This window comes from Hyperolius riggenbachi, chromosome 10 (genome assembly GCF_040937935.1).
Source record: "Hyperolius riggenbachi isolate aHypRig1 chromosome 10, aHypRig1.pri, whole genome shotgun sequence".
NCBI lineage: Eukaryota > Metazoa > Chordata > Amphibia > Anura > Hyperoliidae > Hyperolius > Hyperolius riggenbachi.
The window spans coordinates 278,160,605-278,182,378 of record NC_090655.1 but is presented as its reverse complement, the minus strand read 5'-3'; the positions used below and the strand labels follow the sequence as shown (position 1 = coordinate 278,182,378).

Below are 21,774 nucleotides of genomic sequence, written 5' to 3'. Positions count from 1 at the left end.
ATATATATATATATAAAACGTTGAAGTAGCAAGCAGGACTTCACTATATATTCTTTTTCCTTTCTCTTTTTTCCCCGTTTTTTCCTCTGTGGTTGGAATCTCCCTGTATGTAAGGTCCTATTAATCTGGATGAAGAGTTGGAGAACTTATTGTGAGGAAACGCGGAAAAGCCGCCGCTAGAGCTCAGAGTGAGGCGGCTGTTTCCGCGTCCAACATGGCGGCACAACGCGAAGAAACCGCCACGTGCCGCATGGGCAGAGCGGTGGAGTCCGCGTTGGACGCGGCGGATTGCGCGCATGGCAATACCACTGACGTGGTTGGACGCGGGGAAGCCGCCGCTGGCTTGGAGAGCGGTGCGGCGATCCCCGCGCCCGAATTGGCAGATACATTGCAAGACATGTCTGGTGTGGCTGGGACTGCTAGTCCACACAGGTTCAGAAGGACACGCGCGCGCGCTGAGAGGCAGAGCTTATATGACAGCCAGAGAAGAGTCAGCTGACCAAGCTGGTCAGCTGACATTTTCACCACCTTCCATTGGTCCAGCACTTAGGGGTGGCGCTCGTGAGCGCTATGGTATATATACTAGGTGCTGGTCATTTCTCTGGTGTCTGGCGTTGCGATCACTACGTGGTAGCACTCAGACCTTGTCTGTATCTGTGTTCTAGCATAGTTTCCAAAGGACCTCACACCTTAGCATTAGGAATATTGATCAGTATTATTTGTTATGACCTTTTGCCTGCCTGACTACTCCTCTGAACTCTGATTCTGTACCTTGCTATTTCTGATATCCTGTTGCCAAACTCTGCTCATTCCTGAACTCTGTATTTGCCTCCTTACTCTGTACCTCGCTATTCTGACACCCGTTGCCAAACTCTGCCTGTCCATTGGATTACGAATCTGTCTCCTGAATCTGTACCTTATCTGTCTGTGTGTTAACGACCTGGCTTGCCGACCTCGAGAACTGGCCTTACTGTTAGAGGCAGTTCCCAGACCTGTTAGTGACACCCCCTCACTGGTGTCACTCACGCTCTGTCCTTCCTACTCTTAGCCTAGCTCCTCCTGATGCAGTTATGTATAACCAAATGTACCACACCTGCTCCCCATTCACACCTGAGACCTTGTAACACTAACCAGTCACATGACCTCAGGAAGGGAAAGGGCCTGAACCAATTCCCTTCCTCTGCTAAGTTCTCTCCTAGGACATCATTTTTCATGTTCTGCTTAAAATAACTTCTCAACACTCTGCAAATGAAAAAGTAATGTACAATTATTTTGAGTTTTTGTTGCTTGCTGGTGGCTTAAATGGTCATTTACTGATAAGATATGAAATTATCACCAAGGAGAAAACTTAGGAAGAAAAAGGTGAATTGGATTGGGCCCTGAAATGTCTAATTGAGTAGAATTATGACATTTTTCACTTAGGGGGTGTCCTCACTTTTGTTGCCAGCAGTTTAGACATTAATGGCTGTGTGCTGAGTTATGTTGGTGGGACAGCAAATTTACACCATTATACAAGCTGTACACTGACTGCTTTACATTGTATTAAAGGGGTAGATTCATGAAATTGTGCTGATGTTACCACACATACTGAGAGGAAGATGATCTATACTGTGCCCAGCAGGGACATACCTGTTAGTCTGTTTAATAAGGCAATTGAATTACTAATGTTTATCACTCACCAATTCTCATCTCTGCAATAATGTCTTCTTTCTTAGATGCTCTCATCACGTCCCCCTCCTCCATAGACTGCTGATCACTCCTCACATACGTCTCTTCTTCCTCTTTCTTTATCCTCATCACGTCCCCCTCCTCCATAGACTGCTGATCACTCCTCACATACGTCTCTTCTTCTTCCTCTTTACTTGTCCTCATCATGTCACCCCCCTCCATAGACTGCTGATCACTCCTCACATACGTCTCTTCTTCTTCCTCTTTCTTTATCCTCATCATGTCACCCCCCTCCATAGACTGCTGATCACTCCTCACATACGTCTCTTCTTCCTCTTTCTTTATCCTCATCATGTTACCCTCCCCCATAGACTGCTGATCACTCCTCACATATGCATCTTCTTCTTCCTCTTTCTTTATCCCCATCATGTCCCCCTCCTCCATAGACTGCTGATCACTCCTCACATACGCCTCTTCTTCTTCCTCTTTCTTTATCCCCATCATGTCCCCCTCCTCCATAGACTGCTGATCACTCCTCACATACGTCTCTTCTTCCTCTTTCTTTATCCTCATCATGTTACCCTCCCCCATAGACTGCTGATCACTCTTCACATACGTCTCTTCTTCCTCTTTCTTTATCCTCATCATGTTACCCTCCCCCATAGACTGCTGATCACTCCTCACATAGGTCTCTTCTTCTTCCTCTTTTATTGTCCCCATAATGCCACCCTCCTCCATACACTGCGGATCACTCCTCACATTTGCCTCTTCTTCTTCCTCTTTCTTCATCCCCATCATGTCCCCCTCCTCCATAGACTGCTGATCACTCTTCACATAGGTCTCTTCTTCCTCTTTGATTGTCCCCATCATGTCTCCCTCCTCCATAGACTGCTGATCACTCCTCACATTTGCCTCTTCTTCCTCTTTGGCTGTCCTCAAGACAAACTCTTCAATAGACTGCAGATCACTCCTCACATACGTCTCCTCTTCTTCCTTTTTAATTGTCCTCATCATGTCACCCTCTTCCATAGACTGCTGATCACTCCTCACATAAATTTCATCTTCTTCCTCTTTAACCACAGCACTTACATGTATCAGTTCTCCACCCTAATTGCACAAAATAAGAAGCAATTTATAATGTGAGCACGGATAATAACTAATGCTGTGTACACACTTAAAAGATAAATTTAAGATATCAGACCAATTTTACCCCCTTCCATATAGTATGAGAGCCATACCTGCACAGTCTATTCTATGGAGCTGAACTCCCCATCAGATAGAAATCTTACCCCCTTCCATGTAGTATGAGAGCCATACCTGCACAGTCTATTCTATGGAGCTGAACTCCCCATCAGGTAAAAGTCTTTGCAAGATGCGGCACACACAGATGCTGTACACATTCAAAAGATCAGTATCTGCAAAAGATCCGTCCTTGCAAAATGCATTCATAGTCTATGATATCTGCAGATCCTCATACACACCTGGTTTAACAGAAATTCATCTGCAGATAATCTGCAGATCACATCCACCAGGATGGATTTTCAGATCTGCAGATGATTGTCAGATATGCAGATGAAGTCTGTCAAACAAGGTGTGTATGAGGATCTGCAGATCTCATAGACTATGAATGCATTTTGCAGGAACGGATCTTTTGCAGGAACAGATCTTTTGCAGATACTGATCTTTTGAATGTGTACAGCATCTGTGTGTGCAGCATCTTGCAAAGATTTTTACCTGATGGGGAGTTCAGCTCCATAGAATAGACTGTGTAGAGTATGGCTCTCATACTACATGGAAGGGGGTAAAATTGGTCTGATATCTTTCATTTATCTTTCAAGTGTGTATGTAGCATTAGACAACAGGAAACCATGTCACAAAGTTTTGGGGTATCTAATGACACTAAGTTCCGCCTACCTGATAATGGCGGGGGGTGGTGGGATCTTCCTGTAGACAACCCCGGGAATAAAGAGGACCTGTACACCTCTCTGGTGGGTTTCTGTTACTGGATACATCTGTAGGAAACACACACTGACTGAATACATTGTCTCTATGTGTTTATCAGATGATGGGGGATCTAGGTGGACAATCCTGGGAATAAAGAGGACCTGTACATCTCTCTGATGGGTTTCCATTACTGGATCCTTCTGTAGGAAACACACACACTGACTGAATACTATAGGCTTAATTAACTAAGCAGTTGAGAAGTAAAGCAGCACGTTGAAAAGTAAAAATGACTGACTAGCGAGGTAAATTACCAGCTTATGCAGTGAATACCTCAAAAAAAGTGTCAATTCACTTAGATTAGAGCATTCAGTAAAACAAATAAAATGTTGGGTATTTTTAAGACCTGGCTGGACCTGTTGATAACTAGAAATCAGCATGAGGTAAAATTGACAGACTATGGAGAAAGCCAATAGGAAGAGCCACCTGGCCCTGCTACTCACCTCATTTGATCAGATGCATTTCCGGGCGGGTTATCAGAAAGAAAAACAAAATACAACAGCAAGGCTTGGTGTACAGAGGCGCCAGAGTAGAATAAAAACGTTTAAAAACCGTCTAAAAGAGGGGGATGTTCAGGTGGACGTACCTCCCTCAAAAATATAAAACTCAATTGAGATATTTTTGAGGGAGGTAAGTCCACCTGAACATCCCCCTCTTTTAGACGGTTTTTAAACGTTTTTATTCTACTCTGGCGCCTCTGTACACCAAGCCTTGCTGAAATCTTGATTCCACCCTCGGTGGAGGGGTGCTACCCCATTTCCTATCTACAGAGAGCGACATCTTAAAAACCTGAGTGGGGTCAGGTTCTAATACTCCCCACCTGCACTTGAAGTGGTTGCCTATTGGTAACCCATGATTGTGAGTATATCTAAATATTTTGCTTTAAACCACAACCAACTTAACAACACTACACCATATTGGGCTCTCGATTTCTCTTTGTTTTTCCAAGCAAAATACAACAGCAGAAGACATTGAAAGAGGCTTCCCTGTATCCCCTTAGACATACAGATCTACACGCGAGAAGTGGAAAGAAAAATCACACATGATTCCAAACATTTAAAAAAAATAACTGCAAAGTGGGGTGTGCGTAATTATTCAGCCCCCTTAGTCAATACTTTGTAGAACCACCTTTTGCTGCAATTACAGCTGCCAGTCTTTTAGGGTATGTCTCCACCAGCTTTGCACATCTAGAGACTGAAATCCTTGCCCATTCTTCTTTGCAAAACAGCTCCAGCTCAGTCAGATTAGATGGACAGCGTTTGTGAACACAGAAGAGGGCCCTTTAGTGCCACATGTGTGACAATCTTGGTGAACTTGGGAGAAAAAAAGTCTAAAATACAGAATGTGGTATTTTACCAATTTTTTTTTTTTACCAAACAGCCCTTAGTGAATTGAGGTCATTGTCTGTTTGTGTTTATTAGATGAGGGGGATCTAGGAGGACCCCAAGCACTGCTTTCTCCATTACAAGAAATGAAAATCTCCTCTTACCCGGTGATGTGAGGGGCGGCTGATTCTCCATCATGGTGTCCTTGTAGAGGTCCTGGTGTCTTTCTATATACTGCCACTCCTGCATGGAGAAATAGACAGTGACATGGCTATACTGGGAAAGAAAAAGCATTACAGGGGTGGGGGGACAATACTTACTGGAGGATAATGGCAATGCTGGGAGACACAGGGTGGACATGGCTATACTGGGAAAGAAATGGCATTACTGGGGTGGGGGACATTACATACTGGAGGATAATGGCAATGCTGGGAGACACAGGGTGGACATGGCTATACTGGGAAAGAAATGGCATTACTGGGGTGGGAGACATTACATACTGGAGGATAATGGCAATGCTGGGAGACACAGGGGGACACGGCTATACTGGGAAAGAAATGGCATTACTGGGGTGGGGGGACATTACATACTGGAGGATAATGGCAATGCTGGGGGACACAGGGGGACACGGCTATACTGGGGGAAAAATGGCATTACTGGGGTGGGGGACATTACATACTAGAGGATAATGGCAATGCTGGGGGACACAGGGAGGACATGGCTATACTGGGGAGAAATGGCATTACTGGGGTGGGGGACATTACATACTGGAGGATAATGGCAATGCTGGGGGACACAGGGAGGACATGGCTATACTGGGAAAGAAATGGCATTACTGGGGTGGGAGGACATTACATACTGGAGGATAATGGCAATGCTGGGAGACACAGGGTGGACATGGCTATACTGGGAAAGAAATGGCATTACTGGGGTGGGAGACATTACATACTGGAGGATAATGGCAATGCTGGGAGACACAGGGGGACACGGCTATACTGGGAAAGAAATGGCATTACTGGGGTGGGAGACATTACATACTGGAGGATAATGGCAATGCTGGGAGACACAGGGGGACACGGCTATACTGGGAAAGAAATGGCATTACTGGGGTGGGGGGACATTACATACTGGAGGATAATGGCAATGCTGGGGGACACAGGGGGACACGGCTATACTGGGGGAAAAATGGCATTACTGGGGTGGGGGACATTACATACTAGAGGATAATGGCAATGCTGGGGACACAGGGAGGACATGGCTATACTGGGAAAGAAATGGCATTACTAGGGTTGGGGACATTACATACTGGAGGATAATGGCAATGCTGGGGGACACGGCTATACTGGGGGAAAAATGGCATTACTGGGGTGGGGTGTCATTACATACTAGAGGATAATGGCAATGCTGGGGACACAGGGGGACATGGCTATACTGGGGAGAAATGACATTACTGGGGTGGGGGACATTACATACTGGAGGATAATGGCAATGCTGGGGGACACAGGGGGACACGGCTATACTGGGGGAAAAATGGCATTACTGGGGTGGGGTGTCATTACATACTAGAGGATAATGGCAATGCTGGGGACACAGGGGGACATGGCTATACTGGGGAGAAATGACATTACTGGGGTGGGGGACATTACATACTGGAGGATAATGGCAATGCTGGGGGACACAGGGGGACACGGCTATACTGGGGGAGAAATGGCATTACTGGGGTGAGGGACATTACATGCTGGAGGATAATGGCAATGCTGGGGGACACAGGGGGGACATGGCTATACTGGGAAAGAAATGGCAATACTAGGGTAGGGGACATTACATACTGGGGATGATCAGGATAGTGACAGGTGTACTTTGACCTCCTCTGTAACAAGGTATGTCCACCCAGACCTCTGCTCTGCCCAATATATAACAAGTATGTCCACCCCGACCTCTGCTCTGCCCAATATATAACAAGTATGTCCACCCCGACCTCTGCTCTGCCCAATATATAACAAGTATGCCCACCCCGACCTCTGCTCTGCCCAATATATAACAAGTATGCCACCCCGACCTCTGCTCTGCCAAATATATAACAAGTATGACCACCCCGACCTCTGCCCTGGATGGTGGCCCATTGCTGCAACCCACCTCTGTGAGTACCACAGTCTCTATTGCACATTGTTTTGAGACTCTCTTCGTACACACTGCACTATCTGAGCTCCCGGGGTATCTGCGTTCTTTACTGCAAGGTCCACTCCTTCCACCCTATTGTCAGTCCCTAAGGTAACTATTCATGTATATTTTTTTGTTGTTGTCATTTTTTATTGCAAACGTTTTATTTGGTAACTATGGGAGAGTGGGGGAGGAAAGGGGTTCATGTTAAATGTATGTATAAGAATTTTTTTATTTAAAAAAAGTTATGTAGGTGTAATTTTACTATTTGGCCACAAGATGTCCTTCTGCATTATAAACATTAGGATAGAAAAGATGAGGGGAGTGAAACTAGTGTTGGGCGAACAGTGTTCGCCACTGTTCGGGTTCTGCAGAACATCACCCTGTTCGGGTGATGTTCGAGTTCGGCCGAACACCTGACGGTGCTCGGCCAAACCGTTCGGCCACATGGCCGAACTAAGAGCGCATGGCCGAACGTTCCCCGAACGTTCGGCTAGCGCTGTGATTGGCCGAACAGGTCACGTTGTTCGGACCCGAACGCGCTCTGATTGGCCGAACGGTCACGTGGTTCGGGTAAATAAATACCCGAACCACGTCATATCTCCGCCATTTGTCTGTGGGTTTAGCTTTGGGTAGGCAGGCAGGGTAGTTCGCGCTCCAGCCACGCTAGCCAGGGTCCCCCCCAGTCATTGTGTGTCGCAGCTGGGAACAGTAGTACACCGCTCGCTCAGCCACACTATATATAGCATTGTTTACTGCCACTGTGTACCTCGCTCAGCCACACTATATAGCATTCTGTGTACTGTTCTGTGTCTGCTGGGAACAGTAGTACACCGCTCGTTCAGCCACACTATATAGCATTCTGTGTACTGTTCTGTGTCTGCTGGGAACAGTAGTACACCGCTCGTTCAGCCACACTATATAGCATTCTGTGTACTGTTCTGTGTCTGCTGGGAATAGTGGTACACCGCTCGTTCAGCCACACTATATAGCATTCTGTGTACTGTTCTGTGTCTGCTGGGAACAGTAGTACACCGCTCGTTCAGCCACACTATATAGCATTCTGTGTACTGTTCTGTGTCTGCTGGGAACAGTAGTACACCGCTCGTTCAGCCACACTATATAGCATTCTGTGTACTGTTCTGTGTCTGCTGGGAATAGTGGTACACCGCTCGTTCAGCCACACTATATAGCATTCTGTGTACTGTTCTGTGTCTGCTGGGAACAGTAGTACACCGCTCGTTCAGCCACACTATATAGCATTCTGTGTACTGTTCTGTGTCTGCTGGGAATAGTGGTACACCGCTCGTTCAGCCACACTATATAGCATTCTGTGTACTGTTCTGTGTCTGCTGGGAACAGTAGTACACCGCTCGCTCAGCCACACTATATATAGCATTGTTTACTGCCACTGTGTACCTCGCTCAGCCACACTATATAGCATTCTGTGTACTGTTCTGTGTCTGCTGGGAACAGTAGTACACCGCTCGTTCAGCCACACTATATAGCATTCTGTGTACTGTTCTGTGTCTGCTGGGAACAGTAGTACACCGCTCGTTCAGCCACACTATATAGCATTCTGTGTACTGTTCTGTGTCTGCTGGGAACAGTGGTACACCGCTCGTTCAGCCACACTATATAGCATTCTGTGTACTGTTCTGTGTCTGCTGGGAACAGTAGTACACCGCTCGTTCAGCCACACTATATAGCATTCTGTGTACTGTTCTGTGTCTGCTGGGAACAGTGGTACACCGCTCGTTCAGCCACACTATATAGCATTCTGTGTACTGTTCTGTGTCTGCTGGGAACAGTAGTACACCGCTCGTTCAGCCACACTATATAGCATTCTGTGTACTGTTCTGTGTCTGCTGGGAACAGTAGTAAACCGCTCGTTCAGCCACACTATATAGCATTCTGTGTACTGTTCTGTGTCTGCTGGGAATAGTGGTACACCGCTCGTTCAGCCACACTATATAGCATTCTGTGTACTGTTCTGTGTCTGCTGGGAATAGTGGTACACCGCTCACCCGCCACTGTATAGCATTGTGCACTGTGTCGCTGCTGGGAATAGTGGTACACCGCTCACCCGTCACTGTATAGCATTGTGCTCTGTGTCGCTGCTGGGAATAGTGGTACTGTATAGCATTTCTGTACTGCCACTGTACTGCTGCCAGTCAGCGTGTACTGTAAGGATAAGTGAAATGAGGAAGAAATCCGGTGAAAGAGGGAGGGGCAAGGGAAGAGGTGTTTCCCCTGACGGTTCACGTACAGGCCACAGGGGAGCACCCAAGAAAACCCACTCAATACCGCCCATGTTGTCAGTGGCCATCCCACGTTACGTGGTTCCCAGCCGCTACCACTTTGCACGCTCTGCAGTGCCTGAGTTGCATGAGCACGTGGTCAGCAAAATAACCCGAAGCTTGAAGAATGCCGTTGCCTGCAAGGTTCACCTCACCACTGACACCTGGACGAGTGCGTTCGGCCAGGGTCGATACATCTCCCTTACCGCGCACTGGATGAACCTTGTGGAGCCTGGCAGCGATTCCTCACCTGCTACGGCACGGGTGTTGCCCACGCCACAAACAGCTGCACCGCCGTCCCTCACACTGGATAACAGCAGCACCTACCTCTCTGACTCCTTCTCCTCCAACGCATCTCAAAGCTGTACCTCATCCGGAAACGCTAACCCAGCAGCAGTAGGATCGTGGAAGCAGTGCAGCACAGCTGTTGGCATGCGTCAGCAAGCGTTGCTGAAGCTAATCTGCCTTGGGGATAAGCAGCACACAGGGGAGGAAATTTGGAAGGGAATAAAGGAACAGACGGATTTGTGGCTGGCACCGCTGGACCTGAAACCGGGCATGGTTGTGTGTGATAATGGGAGTAATCTCATTCGCGCTTTAAGGTTGGCTAAGCTGACACACATCCCTTGCCTGGCGCACGTGATGAACCTAGTAGTTCAGCGGTTCCTGAGGACATACCCAGGCGTGGCCGATCTTCTGTTGAAGGTGCGTCGAGTGGCCAAACATTGTAGAACTTCCAGTACTGCTTCGGGGGCACTCGCCAAGATGCAGGAGCGCTTCAATCTCCCCCACCATCGCTTGCTGTGTGATGTCCCTACGCGCTGGAATTCTACGCTGCACATGCTAGCCCGCTTTTGCGAGCAGAAGAGTGCAGTGGTCCAGTACATGACGGCGCAGTACCGAGGCGCATCCGGCCAGCTGCCAAGCTTCTGTGGATCCGATTGGGCCAACATGTTGGACCTCTGCCAAGTCCTCCAAAATTTTGAGCAATCCACGTTGCTTGTGAGCAGTGACAACTCTTCAGTCAGCATTACCATACCACTGCTGTGTTTACTGAAGAGGTCGATGTTAAAAATCAAGGAAACAGCTGTCATGATGCAACTGGGGGAATCTGAAGGAGAAAACGATCAGCGTGATGGTACCAACATCAGGCCATCCGCCTCAGGGAACGCTGGCCCCAGCAGCTATGACGAAGAAGAGGAGGAGGAACAGCTGGAGTTGGAGCAGGAGTTTCATGCCACCACTGACGAGGGCCAGAGCGGTGCACGTTGGACTTCCACAATTCAACGCGAATGGTCAGCAGAAGCAGACCAGGAGGAAGGTGACGACTATGATGCATCACAACAACTATCACAACGCTCACAAGAGGATGATGAGGATTCTGGTAGGACTCTGGCACACATGGCTCAATTCATGCTAGACTGCATTGAACGTGACCCACGCATTGTGCGCATTCTGGACAACACCAATTACTGGGTTTATACCCTTCTGGATCCACGGTACAAACACAATGTTCCAAAACTGCTTGAAGAAAGAGTCAGACAGGTCAAAATGGAAGAATACCAGCAGGCCCTTGTGGAGACTTTAGAGAGGAGATTGACATCCTCCCCCTCCTCTAGCCAGTTGTACGCAGACAGACTGACTTCCGCAAACCCAGGACGATCAGGAGGGCAGCAAACAACGCAAGCCGCAGCTAGTACCCAAAAGGGAATGGTATCGGCAGTGTCCTTGGAGTGGGAAAATTTTCTGACACCCATGCAGCAGCAGCCCACTGAACAGCAAGCGTGCAGATCCACCTCCAACACCGATCGCCTGGAGAAGATGGTCAAGGACTACATGTCAGATGACGTAGCTGTGTCTAACAATCCATCTGCACCCTTCAACTATTGGGTATCGAAGCTAGACACCTGGCACGAACTGGCAATGTACGCAATAGAGGTGCTGGCTTGCCCGGCAGCCAGCGTTATGTCGGAACGCTGTTTCAGTGCTGCCGGAGGCATCGTCACAGATCGGCGTATCCGCCTCTCCACAGAAAATGCAGACCGTCTGACTCAAATTAAAATGAATCAATCCTGGATTGGAAACGACTACGCAACACTCCAGGACCCCAACCAAGTAACATGACCAATGAACATCTGGGATGGTTTAGCGTTTCCGGTCCCTGTTTATTGAACCTCTCATCTGTATTACACTTATGACTGCATGGCGGCAAAAAGCATTGCTATATCCGCACGCTTTTTGTCCTCATGCAAGGCCTGTGTTGTTGTGTCTCAAAAAGCTTGGCCTTCTCCTCCTGCGCCTGCTCCTGTTCCATCACGTCTGCTGCTGCTGGGTTAGCATTTCCAGTCCCTGTTTATTGAACCTCTCATCTGTATTACATTTATGACTGCATGGCGGCAAAAAGCATTGCTATATCCGCACGCTTTTTGTCCTCATGCAAGGCCTGGGTTGCGTCTCAAAAAGCGTGGCCTTCTCCTCCTGCGCCTCCTCCTGTTCCATCATGTGTGCTGCTGCTGGGTTAGCGTTTCCAGTCCCTGTTTATTGAACCTCTCATCTGTATTACATTTATGACTGCATGGCGGCAAAAAGCATTGCTATATCCGCACGCTTTTTGTCCTCATGCAAGGCCTGGGTTGTTGTGTCTCAAAGCGTGGCCTTCTCCTCCTGCGCCTCCTCCTGTTCCATCACGTGTGCTCTGTGCTGCTGCTGGGTTAGCGTTACCGGTCCCTGTTTATGGAACCTCTTCTCTTTATTACATTTATGACTGCATGGCGGCAAAAAGCATTGCTGCTATATCCGCACGCTTCTTGTCCTCATGCAAGGCCTGGGTTGTTGTGTCTCAAAAAGCGTGGCCTTCTCCTCCTGCGCCTCCTCCTGTTCCATCACGTGTGCTGCTGCTGCTGCTGGGTTAGCGTTACCGGTCCCTGTTTATTGAACCTCTTATCTTTATTACATTTATGACTGCATGGCGGTAAAAAGCATGCTATCCGCACGCTTCTTGTCCTCATGCAAGGCCTGGGTTGTTGTGTCTCAAAAAGCGTGGCCTTCTCCTCCTGCGCCTCCTCCTGTTCCATCACGTGTGCTGCTGCTGCTGCTGGGTTAGCGTTACCGGTCCCTGTTTATTGAACCTCTTATCTTTATTACATTTATGACTGCCTGGCGGTAAAAACCATGTTACCTGTGCAAAGAAACATGACATTTTCAGCATTTAAAAGACAATTTTTCCTTTGAAACTTTACAATCAATTTTCTCAAAAACTATAAGCTCTTTTTGCTAAAAAATTTTTTTCCTCTTGTACCCACTCCCAAGGTGCACATACCCTGTAAATTTGGGGTATGTAGCATGTAAGGAGGCTTTACAAAGCACAAAAGTTCGGGTCCACATTGACTTCCATTATGTTCGGAGTTCGGGTCGAACACCCGAACATCGCGGCCATGTTCGGCCTGTTCGGCCCGAACCCGAACATCTAGATGTTCGCCCAACACTAAGTGAAACTGACAGTCGATATCAAGTTTGCAAATATATCAAAATTACTTTATTAATCCAACAACACTCACAGAAAAATCTATAATTAAAAGTATCTTGCAGCTAGGTGGCCACCCTGCAATCAAACCGGCGCCCTCACATACACGCACCTGACCAACTCACACATCAAACAAACTGACATTCTGCATTACTTCCCGTTATCCATCTAACCATCTATCTAACATAAAATTGTACGGTGTGTACCTATCTTGTTTGTCATGTCTACCAGAGCCTCTCCTTCTCCTACCCCCACCTGGTCTATTATCAAGTTGGTTAAGAAGTAATTTGGTAGGGTATCCCTTTTGCTTAAAGCGTACCACCATTTTGGACAACCTCAAGTCTTGTTTGCCCTCCTGGCTGACAATTCTGTCAACCCGTTGGAACTGTCCACCAGGGATATTATGGATCATGTGCTGCGGGTGAAAACTCCTGAAATGTAAAATAGCATTCCTGTCGGTCTCTTTACGAAAAAGATCGGTCACCAAGTGTCCATCTTCCTTGATAACCATGGTGTCTAAATAAGAAATCATCAACTGATGATAATTGATGGTCAATTTAATGAAGGGACACTTCAAATGCAGGGAACTGACAAAATAAACTAGGGTCGAGTGTGGCCCCGCCCACAGACAAAAAACATAGTCTATGTGACGAAGCCAACATCTGGCATATTTCTGAAAAAAAGAATTGGTGTAGACAAAGGCTTCTTCATAAAGACCCATAAAAAGGTTAGCATAGACAGGGGCCACACTCGACCCCATCGCCGTTCCCCTGCATTGAAGATAAAAAGACCCATCAAAAAGAAAATAATTTTCTCTCAAAATAATATTCAGAAGCGCCAGCAGGAAGGCCCTTTGAGAGTCGTCAAAATCAGACAATGTGAACAAATAATACTCGACAGCCTCTACACCCCCATCGTGTGGGATGGAGGTGTAGAGGCTCTCAACATCCAGGGTCACCAACAACCAATGATCTTCAACATCAGTAAACTTACCGATCTCTTCCAAAAAGGCCCCAGTGTCTTTAATAAATGATGGCAGGCTACAAACAAATGGTTGGAGAATTCGATCAAGAAAAGAGGCTAAGGGAGAAAAAACAGAATTAGTAGCAGCAACGATAGGTCGTCCTGGGGGAAAAAAAAGAGTATTCTTATGTATTTTTGGTAAAGTGTATAGCAATGGAGTGGATGGGCACCGATTGCTAAGAAACTTAGATAAATCATCACCAATTAATCCACTATCATGGGCTTGTTTAACTAAAACATCAATTTTGCCCATGATGGAAACAATCGGATTACCATCCAACCTGCAATACACTCTAACATCAGATAATTGTTTCTCAATTTCCTGGATATAATAATCCCGATCAAGTATGACCACCGCTCCTCCCTTGTCCGCTGGGCGATTGATGATTTGTAAATTCTGTTCTAAAGATCTAATGGCATTCCTTTCATCTGAACTCAAATTGTGATTCACAACTAGCTTTCCCGTTCTCACTATCTTCTCAACCTTACCAATCTCCCCCATGACCCTTTTAGAAAATAAATCAATGGCCGGGTGGCTATTTGGGGTAAATGTACTTTTATTCCTAAGGCCCAAATCCTGTAATGTAAGACATTCATCTCGGGCAGGAGCAGTGAAGTGAAAAATACTCTCAGATCGGGGAGTCCCGAAATTTTTTTTTAGTTTTAGTGTTCTGAAAAAACGATTTAGTTCGACATCCAGTGAAAAAAAGTCAGGAAAACTAGTTGGACAAAAAGAAAGTCCATATTCGAGAACCTTCTCAGAATCTTTTAATGGATACTTAGAGATATTCACGACCAGTGAGGGTGTCAAGGTCGCTTCCTGAGTTGCATTGGACTCTTCTGTTTGATTGTATTTCCTCCTGTGTTTCCCCCCACCTCGTCTGTTCTTATGTTTGTTGTTTCTGGAGAGTGGTCCCGGGAGGATAAAAAATCAGAAGATGATCCTCCAGATGTATCTACACCAGATTGATGCTGTGGTCTACGGTTCTTTCTAATGTTACCCGGTCTGCCTCTCCCTCTAGGGGCTGGTTGGAACGGTTTCTTGCCGGGAAGGGTCCGCCTCTGCCAGCTGTAAACATAGCCATTAGTATAGTCATTTTGGTCCCTTTTAAACTTAGATCTCTTAGAGTCCTCCAGACCAACAGCAAAGGACTTCATTTTGGTGTCTAAAGTCTCCAGATAAACCTGAAAGTCATCATCACTGAGGGTCTCTTTAAGCTCAGATTCCAACGTACTCATTTTAATCTCCAGTTTAGGAAGTTCTCGGTGTATACGAGCTACCATATGGACCATCGAGTCAAAAGAGGCTTTGTTCCATATTTTCGCCCACACATTGGTAAACTCCACATCATCTGAAAAAAGGAAAGGATCCACATGTGATCTACTTGACCGTGGGATAACACCTGCTCGATGATACTCTGCCAGTGTCTTTGCATGCAGGTCCAATGTCACCTACGATTTCCTAGTCATCTCCAGGTCCTGTTTAATAAGTTCAGGATCCGTTTTATTGAGATAGGTTGAACCTCCTTCTACTCGAGCCAGAATAGTGCTGATCTGCTCATAGGTATAGGAAAACACATTGCCATTGGCAATTTCTGACAGTGAAGAATCCGGTCACGCCCACCTTGTACTTATTACCTAAGGTACATAAAAATAGGGAGGCACCGCCGGGTAGACCCATAGTGGCGGGTATTGGTTGTTAGAACGTTGTTGTTCTTTTATTGATTTCTTTTTGCAAGACCATGTGACTAGTTTGGACTCATATGTAAGAGATTCGTCAGATCTTATTACTAAATTGGATGATGATGTTTTACCACCAGATTCACTGCTTATCACCTGCGATGTCAAATCCCTTTATACAAATATCGACCACAGAGATGCCTTATCGTCTGCTAGATACTTTCTCAAGACCACCTCAACTGTGAGGGATGACTTCAACACCTTTCTTCTTCAATTATTGGATTACGTTCTCAAACATAATTTCTTTACGTTCAACGGTAAATATTATCTACAAATTCATGGCGTTTCTATGGGGGCCAAGTGTGCCCCCTCAATCGCCAACCTTTTTTTAGGTTGGTGGGAAAGGGAAATTGTGTGGTCCTCAAAAATGGCAGTCTATCACGATAATATCCTGGGCTATTTTAGGTCTATGTCTATGTATGTATGGTGTAGTGTATGTATCAGAGGAGCTCACAATCTAATCCCTACCATAGTCCTATGTCTATGTATGTATTGTGTAGTGTATGTATCAGAGGAGCTCACAATCTAATCCCTACCATAGTCATATGTCTATGTATGTATCGTGTAGTGTATGTATCAGAGGAGCTCACAATCTAGTCCCTACCATAGTCCTATGTCTATGTATGTATCGTGTAGTGTATGTATCAGAGGAGCTCACAATCTAGTCCCTACCATAGTCATATGTCTATGTATGTATCGTGTAGTGTATGTATCAGGGGAGCTCACAATCTAATCCTACCATAGTCCTATGTCTATGTATTTATTGTGTAGTGTATGCATCAGGGGAGCTCACAATCTAGTCCCTACCATAGTCCTATGTCTATGTATGTATTGTGTAGTGTATGTATCAGGGAAGCTCACAATCTAATCCCTACCATAGTCCTATGTCTATGTATGTATTGTGTAGTGTATGTATCAGAGGAGCTCACAATCTAGTCCCCACCATAGTCCTATGTCTATGTATGTATCGTGTAGTGTATGTATCAGAGGAGCTCACAATCTAGTCCCTACCATAGTCCTATGTCTATGTATGTATTGTGTAGTGTATGTATCAGAGGAGCTCACAATCTAGTCCCTACCATAGTCCTATGTCTATGTATGTATGTACTGTGTAGTGTATGTATCAGAGGAGCTCACAATCTAATCCTACCATAGTCCTATGTCGATGTATCCATCGTGTAGTGTATGTATCAGAGGAGCTCACACTCTAATCCCTACCATAGTCCTATGTCTATGTATGTATGGTGTAGTGTATGTATCAGAGGAGCTCACAATTTAATCCCTACCATAGTCATATGTCTATGTATGCATCGTGTAGTGTATGTATCAGAGGAGCTCACTATCTAGTCCCTACCATAGTCCTATGTCTATGTATGTATCGTGTAGTGTATGTATCAGGGGAGCTCACAATCTAATCCTACCATAGTCCTATGTCTATGTATTTATTGTGTAGTGTATGTATCAGGGGAGCTCACAATCTAGTCCCTACCATAGTCCTATGTCTATGTATGTATCGTGTAGTGTATGTATCAGGGGAGCTCACAATCTAATCCCTACCATAGTCACATGTCTATGTATGTATTGTGTAGTGTATGTATCAGAGGAGCTCACAATCTAGTCCCTACCATAGTCACATGTCTATGTATGTATTGTGTAGTGTATGTATCAGAGGGGCTCACAATCTAGTCCCCACCATAGTCTTATGTCTATGTATGTATCGTGTAGTGTATGTATCAGAGGAGCTCACAATCTAGTCCCTACCATAGTCCTATGTCTATGTATGTATGTATTGTGTAGTGTATGTATCAGAGGAGCTCACAATCTAGTCCCCACCATAGTCACATGTCTATGTATGTATTGTGTAGTGTATGTATCAGAGGAGCTCACAATCTAGTCCCTACCATAGTCACATGTCTATGTATGTATTGTGTAGTGTATGTATCAGAGGAGCTCACAATCTAGTCCCTACCATAGTCACATGTCTATGTATGTATTGTGTAGTGTATGTATCAGAGGGGCTCACAATCTAGTCCCTACCATAGTCCTATGTCTATGTGTGTATTGTGTAGTGTATGTATCAGAGTGGCTCACAATCTAGTCCCTACCATAGTCCTATGTCTATGTATGCATCGTGTAGTGTATGTATCAGAGGAGCTCACAATCTAGTCCCTACCATAGTCACATGTCTATGTATGTATTGTGTAGTGTATGTATCAGAGGGGCTCACAATCTAGTCCCCACCATAGTCACATGTCTATGTATGTATTGTGTAGTGTATGTATCAGAGGGGCTCACAATCGAGTCCCCACCATAGTCATATGTCTATGTATGTATTGTGTAGTGTATGTATCAGAGGGGCTCACAATCTAGTCCCCACCATAGTCACATGTCTATGTATGTATTGTGTAGTGTATGTATCAGAGGAGCTCACAATCTAATCCTACCATAGTCATATGTCTATGTATGTATCGTGTAGTGTATGTATCAGAGGGGCTCACAATCTAGTCCCTACCATAGTCACATGTCTATGTATGTATTGTGTAGTGTATGTATCAGAGGAGCTCACAATCTAATCCTACCATAGTCATATGTCTATGTATGTATCGTGTAGTGTATGTATCAGAGGAGCTCACAATCTAATCCCTACCATAGTCCTATGTCTATGTATGTATTGTGTAGTGTATGTATCAGAGGAGCTCACAATCTAGTCCCCACCATAGTCACATGTCTATGTATGTATTGTGTAGTGTATGTATCAGAGGAGCTCACAATCTAGTCCCTACCATAGTCATATGTCTATGTATGTATTGTGTAGTGTATGTATCAGAGGAGCTCACAATCTAGTCCCTACCATAGTCCTATGTCTATGTATGCATCGTGTAGTGTATGTATCAGAGGGGCTCACAATCTAATCCCCACCATAGTCATATGTCTATGTATGTATTGTGTAGTGTATGTATCAGAGGAGCTCACAATCTAGCCCCTACCATAGTCACATGTCTATGTATGTATTGTGTAGTGTATGTATCAGAGGAGCTCACAATCTAGTCCCTACCATAGTCCTATGTCTATGTATGTATCGTGCAGTGTATGTATCAGAGGAGCTCACAATCTAGTCCCTACCATAGTCATATGTCTATGTATGTATTGTGTAGTGTATGTATCAGAGGAGCTCACAATCTAGTCCCTACCATAGTCCTATGTCTATGTATGCATCGTGTAGTGTATGTATCAGAGGGGCTCACAATCTAGTCCCCACCATAGTCATATGTCTATGTATGTATTGTGTAGTGTATGTATCAGAGGAGCTCACAATCTAGCCCCTACCATAGTCACATGTCTATGTATGTATTGTGTAGTGTATGTATCAGAGGGGCTCACAATCTAGTCCCTACCATAGTCACATGTCTATGTATGCATCGTGTAGTGTATGTATCAGAGGAGCTCACAATCTAGTCCCTACCATAGTCACATGTCTATTTATGTATTGTGTAGTGTATGTATCAGAGGAGCTCACAATCTAGTCCCTACCATAGTCACATGTCTATGTATGTATTGTGTAGTGTATGTATCAGAGGAGCTCACAATCTAGTCCCTACCATAGTCATATAGGCATCGTGTAGTAGATGTATCACAGTCTAGGGCCAATTTAGGGAGAAGCCAATTAACTTATCTGTATGTTTTTGGGTGTGGGAGGAAACTGGAGAGCCAAGAGGAAACCCACACAGACACAGGGTGAACATGCAAACTCCTTGCAGATGTTGACCTGGTTGGGAATTGAACCGTGGACCCAGCGCTGCAAGGTGAGAGTGCTAACCACATAGAGAAATGAACCCTGTATGTATTTAGAGAGTTTAGCCTGTTTAATTCCCCCTCATTTGTGTCTCATCACAAGTTGTAATCTGATCTCTCCCCTGTGTCACATGACTGCCTATGGCAGAGATGGCAGATAAGCCTATGTGAAAGCACAGGAGGTTAGCAATATGTCTGCTTCCATGAATCAGGAAGAAGAAACAGGGCAGATTTATTGTAGGATGTGTATCAGCTGTAACAAAGAAATGTTTTTTGGTGAAAGGTTTATATGTTGTGGCGGATCTTTTAGAGCAGAGAGGAAGTTCTGGGTTCAGGTCCGCTTTAACTCTTCCTGTACTGGAAACAATATGAGACTCATATCTGTGCTACTAATGTTCTATTCATTATCCGTACTGCACAGACAATTCATTATATCATCCTTTTATATCATATATCATACTTCTTTTTTTTTTTTTTGCTTTAGTGTCACTTTAAAGTGGATCCGAGATGAAAAACGAACTATAACAAGTAACTTGTCTATATATATTATCTATAGTTTAGATAGTTTACACAGCAAATCTGGCTGCAAGCAGCTTCAACAGTTTATGATGATTTATTCCTGTGATACAATGACGGCAGCCATGTTCTGTTTGTCACATTACACAGGTAATCTGCAGCTGCATCTCCACCACTCAGCCTGTCAAAAATTCACTCCCCCCTCCCCTCTCCTCTGAAATCTCTGGCTGGTAACCTCCTCCTCCTCCTGCCCAGACTGAGCTCCCATAAGCCCTTGCCACATGGGTCTGAGTGCCTTGGCGTTTTGGAGAAGCTGTGGGTGAGGCTTGTTTAGTTTATAGGGAATTAGAGTATTACAAAAAAAAAAGTATTTGGCTTGAGGAATGCCCTATAAACTGTATGTAAGGAACACAATTATGCAATGAGTAAAAGATCATCTCGGTTGTACATGAATACATACCTTAAAGAGGAACTCCAGTGAAAATGATTTAGTAAAAAAAGTGCTTAATTTTTACAATAATTATGTGTAAATGATTTAGTCAGTGTTTGCCTACTGTAAAAGCTTTCCTCTCCCTGATTTACATTTTGACATTTATCACATAGTGACATTTTTAATGCTGGCAGGTGATGTCTGTGGAAGACGCTGCTGCTTTCTTTTTTAGCAGTTGGAAACAGCTGTAAACAGCTATTTCCCACGAGGCAACGAGGTTCACAGACAGGAAACTGCAGGAAAATGGTCCTCACAGCAGTGTTGCCAACTCATCCCTTTAATTACTGACACATATGAATTATACAGGTTTCGTGGCTAGGTAGATGCAGTTAATGCACTGATTATGTGTAAGAAGCCCCAGAACCTGTAAAACTTAGATGTGTCAGTAATTAAAGGGATGAGTTGGCAACACTGCCTCACAGTCTCCTGTGGGAGGGGTTTCACCACAATATCAGCCATACAGCGCCCCCTGATGATCCATTTGTGAAAAGGAAAATATTTCTCATGGGAAAGGGGGTATCAGCTACTGATTGGGATGAAGTTTAAAGGATACCCGAAGTGACATGTGACAGGATGAGATAGACATGTGTATGTACAGTGCCTAGCACACAAATAACTATGCTGTGTTCCTTTTTTTCTTTCTCTGCCTGAAAGAGTTAAATGTCAGGTATGTAAGTGGCTGACTCAGTCCTGACTCAGACAGGAAGTGACTACTGTGTGACCCTCACTGATAAGAAATTCACCTTTTTATCTCTTTCTTGCTCTCAGAAGCCATTTTCTGTTAGGACATTTTTTTATAGTTGGAATTTCTTATCAGTGAGGGTCACACTGTAGTCACTTCCTGTCTGAGTCAGGACTGATTTAGCCACTGACATACCTGATATTTAACGATTTCAGGCAGAGAAAGAAAACAAGGAACACAGCATAGTTATTTGTGTGCTAGGCACTGTACATACACAGTGTTCTCCCCAGAGCCAAATAGGTGGGCGGGCAGCCCGGGTAAGATTAACCCCCCCCCCCCGGCTGCCAACATGTGGCTGTAATTGAAGCCCGGGCTGTTCTGCTCCTCTGCGTCATAAATCCCCGCCGGCTGACAGCATGTGCCTGTGAATAGTGAAGCCAATGCTGTTCTGCTCCTGCTCCTCAGTGTACGAGATCTCGTTGAGCTCGTACAGTCATTGAATTAGCATGGACTGGGCGGGACCATTTACATCCTCATCAGGCAGCCACTCTGTT

General features: G+C 45.2%; 1 protein-coding gene across 1 annotated transcript in view; it reads right to left on the bottom strand.

Moving 5' to 3' along the window:
- The window catches only part of LOC137535493 (zinc finger protein 420-like), a 60,763-nt gene that overhangs the window by 29,030 nt on the left and 9,959 nt on the right, over positions 1-21,774 (bottom strand). Inside the window, exons 2-5 of the mRNA XM_068257328.1 lie at positions 13,971-14,057; positions 5,159-5,237; positions 3,583-3,680; positions 1,680-2,775 (exon numbers count right to left, since the gene is read on the bottom strand). Coding sequence (XP_068113429.1) covers positions 1,680-2,775; positions 3,583-3,680; positions 5,159-5,192 — 1,228 coding nt within the window. The 5' untranslated portion in view covers positions 5,193-5,237; positions 13,971-14,057. The remainder of the gene's footprint in view (positions 1-1,679; positions 2,776-3,582; positions 3,681-5,158; positions 5,238-13,970; positions 14,058-21,774) is intronic.